At 48.0% G+C, this 9,964-nt stretch overlaps 1 protein-coding gene across 4 annotated transcripts; it reads right to left on the bottom strand.

Annotated features, from left to right (window-relative positions):
• Positions 1 to 483: 483 nt before the first annotated feature.
• zbtb18 (zinc finger and BTB domain containing 18) lies at positions 484 to 9,964 on the bottom strand. 4 transcript variants are annotated; one of them, XM_037272488.1, is made up of 3 exons: positions 9,482 to 9,963; positions 7,183 to 7,315; positions 484 to 4,544 (listed from the first exon to the last, which is right to left on the bottom strand). In XM_037272488.1, exons 2-3 carry the CDS (start codon positions 7,196 to 7,198, stop codon positions 2,929 to 2,931), a joined length of 1,632 nt encoding a protein of 543 aa, XP_037128383.1. In that variant the 5' UTR covers positions 7,199 to 7,315; positions 9,482 to 9,963; the 3' UTR covers positions 484 to 2,928. The 4 variants fall into 4 exon arrangements, with proteins under 4 accessions (XP_037128383.1, XP_037128385.1, XP_037128382.1 ...); XM_037272490.1 differs by lacking the exon at positions 7,183 to 7,315 and having other exon boundaries at positions 9,482 to 9,964; XM_037272487.1 differs by lacking the exon at positions 9,482 to 9,963 and having other exon boundaries at positions 7,183 to 9,449.

Below are 9,964 nucleotides of genomic sequence, written 5' to 3' on the forward strand. Positions count from 1 at the left end.
ATTTAACATAGTACAAATCTTATAATGAGAACCTGACGTATCAAAGAAAAAATGAGGGTGGATATGGCCGTTATCAGCGAGAATCTTACTTGCATCTCTGATTTAAAAATTTGTTCATCAGCGTTAATTAATGGGGAGCCGCACTACTCGGATGCACACAGTAGAGGCACTGTTGAGTCACAATGAAGGAAAATCATGATGGCAGCCATGATATCGACTTGGCAACATTATTTTGATCAATAGACATGGAAATAAATATATTAAATGGTGGAAGATAATGATTCATTTTCAATTCAAGGAAATATATTTTTATAGATAAAAATATTTCACTGATCTATGCAAATATTTTTTTATTCCATTGTCCGTTATTTTTAAAATTAATTTCCCCCAAACAATCTAAATGATTTCATTTTTATTATTTTTCAAAAATCATTGTGACTCTCAAAATGATGACTGGGCAAAAAAAAAGGCAGTGGTCCAATGTGAAGAATCTGATCATTTATTGCAGTTTGCACACAATTGAAAAATGTTAACGTCAACAGCACACCGGAAATGACCAAAACTAAACACAATTTGAATTTACTTCCCCTTGAGAAAAATAAACAATGATTGTCAAAGCTAAAAATGACTAAAACTCAATTTCAAATGAATTGTAAAACTAAAACAAATGTATTTAATCTCAACAGGGGCGCAAATAGATCTGACAAAAAGTAATTGCTTGTTTTTATTCCCTCAGATGGTGATTGTCCTTTTACCCCCAGACATTTGAAGCTCCCCATAAACATTTATTTTCTAAAAAGACCACCCACAGTCCCACACTCCTTGTTTTCAAGTAAACACGGCAAAAAAGTTGGAGTGTGGTTAGTTCACAGCCTGACACTCGCAAATAAATTATTACAAATACAATTAAATTAAAATAATAATAATTCCAAAAGAAAATCTTAAGAACAATCAGCCTGGACTACAGCAGTTTAAGGCGGTCAAGTAAAACCAGAAAAGAAATAAAACGACAGCAGTAATGATGCAAACCGCAGCAGGTCAGATGGCTGGGCGGGTTTGGGGCACACACGCACACATTGAGGTCTGGTGCGTTCTGCAACTCCTTTGTTTTTTTTTGGATTGTATAAACGCTTTACGATTCTTTTAAAATCCCAAACTGAGCTCCACCCCCCCAATACTAAAGATTTTGTTTAAAAAAAACCAAAAAATCAAAAACACCACCATTTTTTAAAACTCTGCTCTGATGAAAACACCTCCAGTGATGATTTGGATAAATTCTGTCTTTTTTTTTTTTTTTTAAATAACAAAAACATGTTCAATCGCAAATGAGGAGTTAAAAGGCATCTTTCACGCACATATTTTAACGTTCTTTTTTAAAATATAGCTTAAAAAGGTGCTTTTTGTCACGCACACACACACAGCAGAGATCAGTGCACACATTGACACCAGCTTCAAAAGCTTCAGCAACATTTCCCACCCACAAATTTCCAACTTTTAAGGACAAAATCCTCAGTTTCCCCCCCTCCCCCACCAGTCGTAGTCAGCTTGGCTTCACCCTGGAGTAGTAGTAGGAGTAGTAGTCGTATATTCACAAATATGTAAAAAAAAAAAAAAATTGTCAAATTTGATCAATAACAATGTGTACAGTAACACAGCAAATTCACATTATTGTCTTAAAAACAATCTTAAAATATACAAGTGTGGACGTCATGCAACAACAGCAGGTAAAAAAAAAAAAGGGGAAAAGAATTCCAATAAAATTATTCATAATAATAATCATAAATGAATTTAAACTATAACAGAACAATTTACAACCTTAAATTAAATACTTTCCTCAACAAAACGGTCTGCCAACTAGATTGAAGAAAACTATCAGTAAATCATTTGTAAAATGTTAGAAAATACTTCAAACTGATTGGAAACAAGAAAAAAAAGAGGCTGTGCATTGCATGAGTGCCAACATTTCACGTTGTCAGTCGCTCCCTGAACACGTCACAGGCAACACGCTTCGCTCGCCACCGTGCCAGTGGAACATCATGAATACACATGCACGGACACACACAGTCTCTCACACACACGCACACACACACACAGGCGCAACCAAACATGCACACACATCTTTCGAAGGATGCATGGTGATACCCGTTAAGCGTATCGCCGGCCGAGTGGTGAGATGAGAGACGGAAATGAAAAGTTGAAACGCCAGACCTTCAGCGACACTGAGAATGCAATGACCCGACCCAACCCCCCCACCCCCAAGTCAGTAGTAACGTGTTCATGTGCTATTAAAGTGCAAGACTCACTTGGATGGCCACGCCCCCTTCAAAGGCGAATTCCCAACCGCCGTGCAGCCGCATGTCAGCCCAAAATGAGCATCTCTTTACGCCATTTCATCTCGTTTCATCGTTTATCTATTGAAGCCGCCGGCCACGTATAGTGAGGGGCAGGACAATGATGTACTCTTCCACTAGATGGTGTCAGGTACAATTAACCCGTGCAAGTAAATTGAGAGGCAGCTAGATTTCTCCTGATATCAATTTACATGCAGTGAACCCCCGCACCCCCCCTTTGAGGTTTGTTATTTGTATAATCACCTTTTTTTTCCCTGGAATCAGCAGTTTTTGTGCATGATGCCACTAATAAGAAAGCACAAATTGGTGTCAACTCTGTAACATGAACTTTTCACTGATTGCAGGCAGGTCTGGAATGACCCACCGCGACAGATAGGGGTTCACTGGTAAATATCCTTTCGTTAATTACTTGCATGGTTTTTGGGAGGGGGGGGGGCGCGCTATTCTCTGGGGCTATCTGTCAACTGTACTTTTTGTGCCATTTTGATCATTTTCCAAAGCTGCACCGGGGCTGGACAAAAGGTCAAGAGGCGGCGCTTTGAAAGGCGATGCCGGCGCAGGGCAGCGGCGGGCGCGTCTACTTCCAGAGTTCCTGCGAGCTGTCCTCGATGGCCCAGTCCCTGACATTGGGCAGCGCCAGCGGCTCGCTCTTGACTGACAGCGAGTTGACCAGCTCGCAGTGGAACTTGCGGATGTGCCGGTAGAGGTCACCCGACTGCGTGAAGCGGCGCTCGCACCACTTGCAGGCATGCGGCTTCTCGCGCGTGTGCACCACGGCATGGCGGCTCAGGTTGTGCGAGTACTGGAAGCTCTTGCCGCAGGTGGCGCACGTGTAGGGCTTCTCGCCCGAGTGCGTGCGCTCGTGGCGCTTGAGCGTGTACATGCAGGAGAAGGTCTTGCTGCAGATGGTGCACGTGGGCACGTTGACGTCGCCGCCGGCCGGCTTGGAGCGCACGCCCTCTTGCTCACGGAAGTGCGAGCTCAGGTGCAGCTGCAGGATGTGCGGCGAGGGGAACACCTTGTTGCACAGCGGGCACATGAAGATCTGTGTGTGGGGCGGTGCCAGCATGTTGGACACATAGGGCAGCAGAGCGCTGTCAGCGCCGCCGCCCGCTGACGCCTCGGCCGGAACCTCGTCGCCGGGCGGCTTGTCGTCCCGCTCCAGCTCCGACGCCAGCGAGGCCTCGCGCAGGGCCGACAGGTGCGCCTCCAGGCCCAGGCGCCGCTGCGCCGACAGGGGGCCGCCCACACCGCCGTGCCCCGCCGTCTTGCCGCTGTGCTCCATCTCGTAGTCCCCGCCAGCCAGGTCCTCGTCCTCGTCCGACGCCGCGCTCCTCTCTACCTTTACCCTGATGGCTGGTGGGCTGCGGAGGCTGTCCGGCGGGGAGCCGCCGCCAAAGTAGCCGGCGTGGTGGTTGACGACCGCCGTGGGTTTGACAGACAAGTCCAAGACGCAGTCGGCGGCGTCGTTGGACAACCTGCTGCGGTGGCTTCGCGAGCGCTGTGACCTCTGCGAAAGGGATCCGGTGGAACTGGATGGGCTCCCGGCGGGCGACGCCGGCTTGACATCGGCCTCGCCGTGGCACGGGCTGGCTGGGGCCACCGCGGCCGGCGTTCCGGGCCTGTCAGCGGAAGGCATCCTCAGCCAAAGCGCCGCCGCCGCTGTCTTGCCCTCGTCCTCATCGTCGCTCAGGTCGGCGGCGGCAGCGGCGGGCCGGCCCGGCGAGCCATCCGAGAAGCTGTCGGCCTTGTCGGAGCAGCTGGAGCCGGCGCCGTCGTCCTCGCGCCGCGTGCTGTCGGCCTCGGTGGCGGTGGCCTTGCGCTTGAGCCGCTTCTTGCACACCTTGACGATGTCGTACATGTGCAGGTAGGATGCGGCGGCCAGCACGTCCTCCACAGGCAGGTCCTGGAAGCGCAACTTGCCTTCGTACATGAACTCCAGCAGCAGCGAGAAGGCCGGTGCCGTTACAATGTCGCTGTTGAGGTGCACCACGTCGCGCTTGTCCAGCTGGTCCTTGTAGAAGAGGTGGAAGTACATGCTGCAGGAGGCCAACACGGCGCGGTGCGCGCGGAACTGCGCCTCGCCCACCAGCACCGTGGAGTCGCACAGGAAGCCCTGGTGCCGCTGCTCGCTCAGACACTGGAGCAAATGTCGGCTGTGGTCGGGAAACTCCATCCTGCTGTCCTCATAACCTGCACAGACCATCAGAAAATGATTTTATATTATTTGGGTTTTACGTACACTGAGCACGGCCATCTTCTGTTTAAATGCCTGCGTTAACTTTAGCGTATTTGATTACCAGAATGTCCAATAATCCAACACACTCTCGTCATCAATTATTATTCTCATTGAATTAGAAAATAGAGAAAAATAGAAATAAAATTTCATATAGTTGAATCCCAAAAATGAAAATAAAAATCAAATTTTGCTCATCTATTCAACATTCAACACTTGAATTAGAGTACAGTGGAAAATGAATGAATTGAAAAATATATATATATAATCAAATCAGATTGCGCTCTTGTCTAGTCAACACTTGGGTGGCACCGCAACCAGGAGTTCTACTCATTAAATTAGGATAGGTTGGAAAATGTAATACCTTTCTGTGGTTCATTTCAATTAGTGGAAAAAATGTCAAATTATTATTATTATTATGATTATTAATATTATCCGGCACTCAGCATCGTACAAGAAGTGCTTCTAAATAAATTTGAATATAGTGTGAAACGGAATTCATTAGAGCAGTTCGGACCAGAGAGTGACAGAAGTTGAATTTGCTCTTGTCGACTGTCGTGCTCCGTCTAAATGAATGTTGTGGGAAATGTCAAAAATGATGTTAGACCTTAATATGAATAGTGTGGAAAAATATATTCATGGGCAAAAATTAAATCGTCCTCCAGTGCCACAAGGCGCATCTCGGAAAAATCCAACCATTACGGCACATGTCAGCTCAAAAAGAAAATACTGCATGATTGGATTTTTCATAATTTTGAATGAAAACTGCAAATTCACCATCTCAACAAATTGGAACCTGACGCAAGAAACAATCCAAATATTTTCCAAATACAAATGAGCTACTTTTAAAAAGGACTTCCAAAGTCATGGAGCCCAAACCAAAGATTATTTTTATTTTTTTTGCAAAGTAAAATCCATCCAAGTGTGCTGCACATTCCTTCCTGGCATGCGGCAATATTGGCGCTGCCTGCTCTTTTGTGCGGCGTGGCCCGCCGCTGCTCCTACGCTGGTTATTTTTATGAGCCCACTTTGGCCCGACTCGCCACGGCTCGCCTTTTAGGTAACCGGCTTTCCACAACAAACGCACCTACCTAAGCGTCACCTCCGCCCGCGCACGGCTTGACAAAACTCCTGCGGGCCCCCCACCGCCCCCGGCGGGCCCCCATTTTACAAAGACCCACCTGTTAACCACGTCGCTTTGTCCCTCCTGAGAAAATACATGCCGCTCACTCGCTCGCTGGCTTTTCTGACGCTGCTCGTTAGCCCGAACGCTTAAATGGCCTCATTTGAATGAAGCCTCGGTAAGAATGGACGAGTGTGTGCGCTGTGTGCGCGACTTTTAATGAGGGGCAGGGGAGGGTGTGTGTAATGGAGGGGGGGGGGGGGGTCTTACAGGGACATGGGTGAATTAGCCCCTCCTCTAGACACGCTCCCAAGACGTGGTCTTACGAGAAAAACCTTCGCACATCCTCCTCCTCCTCTGCCCAGAAGAAGAAGATTTACGATACAATCACTGTAAGTGCCCCGCTCGTCACAGCATCAATCCTAATCCTTAAGATGCCTAAAAATAAAGACGCGGGCATGGACCGGTCCCGTCCCGGCTCAGGGGGGGTCCGGGGACGGACGGCGAGGAAGGCAGGCGCTCGGGCGTGCGGGGAGGGGGTGAGCGAGAGGGGAGGGGGGTGGGGGGCTTAGCCACATCTGATCCAGCTGACGGGGGCCATATGGCAGCTGCTAGCCAGATAAAGAGATTAAGACGAGCGGCGAGTGCGATTACAGCTGTCTAGCCAATTCGGACAGCGCAAAGCTGCAACTTCAAAATTAGGCTCTTCTGCGCCGGCCGGGGCGAGCGTGAGCGCTCGCACCCGGCCGCTGCTTTCGAGAATAAATAAAAGTCGCGCCGTTGGAAGAAACTCGTGTTTTGACATTTCACAGCCGCACGCTTCATGCGGATAACGTGATAAGGGGTGCGCTCTCAAAGAATTATACAGTATAAGTCTGACTTCCAGTCCATGCTCAAGCAATTATTTTACTCTCCGCAACTGCAACAAAAACCTGAATGTAAAATAATCCCGGTGTCTTTAGTCCGTACTCTAATCTGAAGCACAAAAGATGGAGCTGCTTTCAACAAGAACATTTCAAATGAGAGAAATTTGTGTTTCTACTCCACACTCGAGCAACTTTTCGAAAAAATCAATTTTGTTACTCCTCACTCGGGGCTGATAACAGACAAATTAAATAGAATGCTCAGGCTTAATTTCTCAGCCGCAACAGTAACACTGCCAAAACGAGAACATTTGAAAATTTCAAATCGCGCAACAGTAAGACCAACTGCCAAACGAGAACATTTAAATGCTTTAGTGAGAACTTTGAAGTGAATGACTGAGTGCTGTGACAAACAAATGAAGTAATCCCACTACGAGTCCACTATCACCGAAAACGTTTCAAACACTTGAAGACCATCTCGACTTTAAAGCGAACCGCGGAAGAACGTAATGAAGGAATTAAAACACCACCATCTAGTCCGTACTCGAGATTTACACCGTTGGCCAACTCTTCCGACACACAACGCACACACGTCACGGGAGCCGATACCTGCAGCAGTCCGCATCCACTCGATGAGGTCCAGCGTGGCCGAGGAGCCGGAGCTCTGTGACTTGTGCGCGCTCACTCTCTCTCTCGCTTTCCCTCTCGCTTGCTCGTCCGTCCTTTGCTTCTCTCGCCTGTCCTGTGAGTGGGTAGCGAGTGAGCCGGCAAATGCGTGTGAGGAGGAGGAAGGGGAAAAAAAAGCAGCAGCAGCACCAGCACCAGCAGCAGCAGCTCACTGTTGAAAGTGCGAGGGACAGATGCAAAGTGGCCGAGATGTTGGAGGGGGAACCAGATACCACCTCCCACCTCCTCCTCCTCTTGCCTGCTACTAACTGCCACACACACACACACACACGCACACTAACTCTCCCAGGCTGTCTCACAATAAAGGGCCAGGGAGGGAGGGAGGGGGGTGGGTGGATGGCAGCCTGTCAGCTGCTCTGACATCATCCTCAGATGGAGATGCTACCTCCAGCTGTGCTCTTTCTACAGCCATATGCTGCCTCCTCTACACTCCTGCCACCAGACTCCTCTTTCATTTTAACCAACAACTTTGTCGCCTCGCCCCCCCCCCCCTTTTCTCTCTCTGTCTTTCTCTGTCTGGGAAACGACATGAGCGACTAACAGCAGCAGTAGCAGCGGTTAGTTTTTTTTCAAATCCAGCCTAAACGTAAGCACCCAAAAGTTGCCAAATGACGGGCAGCAAGTTGTTTCGAGTAGCGTTTCGTCTCCCTCTGAGACAAAAGGCACATTTGCGACTGACAGACACACGTAGCTGATATTGTTTGCCACTTTTTCACGCTTCGGCGACGCTCATTCATTCCACCCCCCACCCGCTCAGGCAAGCTACGATACGAGGCAACAATAGAGCTTTAAGACATCTAATGTGTACAACTTTTTTGGCATCATCAACATGGTGCACACGTAAATTTTGAAAATTATGAAACGTCTGCTTTCATTTTCTTTCTCAGGAATATCGATGATGTTCAACCGGGACATATTTAGTGATCCAAAAGCATCCAAAACAGGTGAAAAATCCCAATATACGTTTATATTTCATTAGTAATTATTAGGTAATTCATTACTAGTTTGCAATTTGTTTTTTGTTTTTTTGTTGTCCGGTGAAATACAAAGTTTTGATGTTCTGCCTGAAATTCATACCTTTATTGTTGTAAACATTCAAGAATCCAAGAAGATTTTTTTTTTTTGCATTAGAAATATTTTAAATTGATCAGCCAATTAATCAGTTATGCCTGCTCACACTGCACTGAGCATTGGATAGCTCCCGATACGAGTTGCTGGAACAACTTTCTCCTCACCTACCCCTGTGTGATTTTTCCCCCCCAAGCCCATTAGGGTCATTGAGCTCGGCCCGTTTGGAAGATGTGGATCACTAGTTGGCCGTGATGACGGTGCTGTGAAGGATTCCATAAGAATCCTTCCAGGAATACATGAAAGTGTGACAGTGGAGGCTGGAAAAGCACGTTCAAGCCCAGGGGAATTACTTGAGACGTAAAAAATTGTAGTTTAGATTTTATGACACCAGTTCTATTCTGAATAACTTCGTACATATGAGGGCCAGGACGCCGACAAAACAAACACTCCACCCATTACTGCTCCATAACTTATAAAAGCTCTGTGCTGACTGTCGATCCGTCACCTTTCAATCGGTGAGGCAGACGGAAAGAAAATTGAATACATATCAAGTGGCGTTAACTGAAAAAACTGAAAAAGATCAGTAATAGTTGGTCGTTACATTATACATATACGTCCTTGGATTTTCTTTAAAAGTTTGAGAACCCCTGGTTTAAAAATGAATGGATGTGTTACGTCTGAAGACGAAAACGTCCCAATTTGATCTTGAGAAACTTTTTCAAACGGCTCACTTTAAATAACTGCAGGTGGCCATCTTTCAAGTCGGTGCAATAGAGTAGTAGTGACAAGCCTACCACCTATGTAATGGTGATGCATACATTTGATTTAACAAGTTATTTTTTCTGTTCGAAGACGATGGCGAAGCTATAAAGAAGACACCCCTGGTGAAGGAGCCACGCCGAGCCCAGAGAGAAGCTAGCTACGAACGGCTAAAAGTGGAGGCGAGCGTCGAAAGAAAGCTGGCGTGTGGAGGACTGGAGCTATGTCCTCCATAGGACTTTCCTTTCTTCCTTTAGGCCTCGCTACTATGACAACAGCTGCTAAAAAAAGGCGAGCTAACACATCACAGTCATGCTAGGGATAAGGAAGCTACTTTTGACTCGCTCCCTCAAGCTCTCCACACGCTCGCCGTATTTCAAGCGCCACTTACAGGCAGCACGCTCCGACGTCCCCCGCTGAATCCTCCTCGGCTTTCCCCCCCGCTTCCCCTTTACGCCGACTTTGTGTCGCTTTCCATAGCAACCTTGTGGAGAAAGGGGAAGGGGAGAGGGACTCTGCGGCGGCCAGATGTTTCCGAGCTGTTGCTGCCTCCGTCCCTGCCTGGCTGCTGTTTTCTCCCCACACAACAGCTCGCAACTCGGACTGGGACTTGACTGGCAAGGCTGGGAGCCAATGGTGGAGGGTAGACAAGGAGCAGGAGCTGAGGGGGGGGGGGGGGGGGCGGTGTATGTGTCTTCTTGCTTTTCGCCTTCGTTCTTCGTCGGTCGGCGGAGGTTGACTCCGAGCAGGCGGCAAGACACACACCGAGAGGGCAGGGAGGGAGAAGCGGCTCAGCCAAACCGACTGGTTGGGCGACTGTATGAGACGAGGACGGGCAGGGAGCGCAGGCTGCAGAGAGAAAAGAGTCGGGCTG

Source organism: Syngnathus acus, chromosome 15, assembly GCF_901709675.1.
Source record: "Syngnathus acus chromosome 15, fSynAcu1.2, whole genome shotgun sequence".
Classification (NCBI taxonomy): Eukaryota; Metazoa; Chordata; class Actinopteri; order Syngnathiformes; family Syngnathidae; genus Syngnathus; species Syngnathus acus.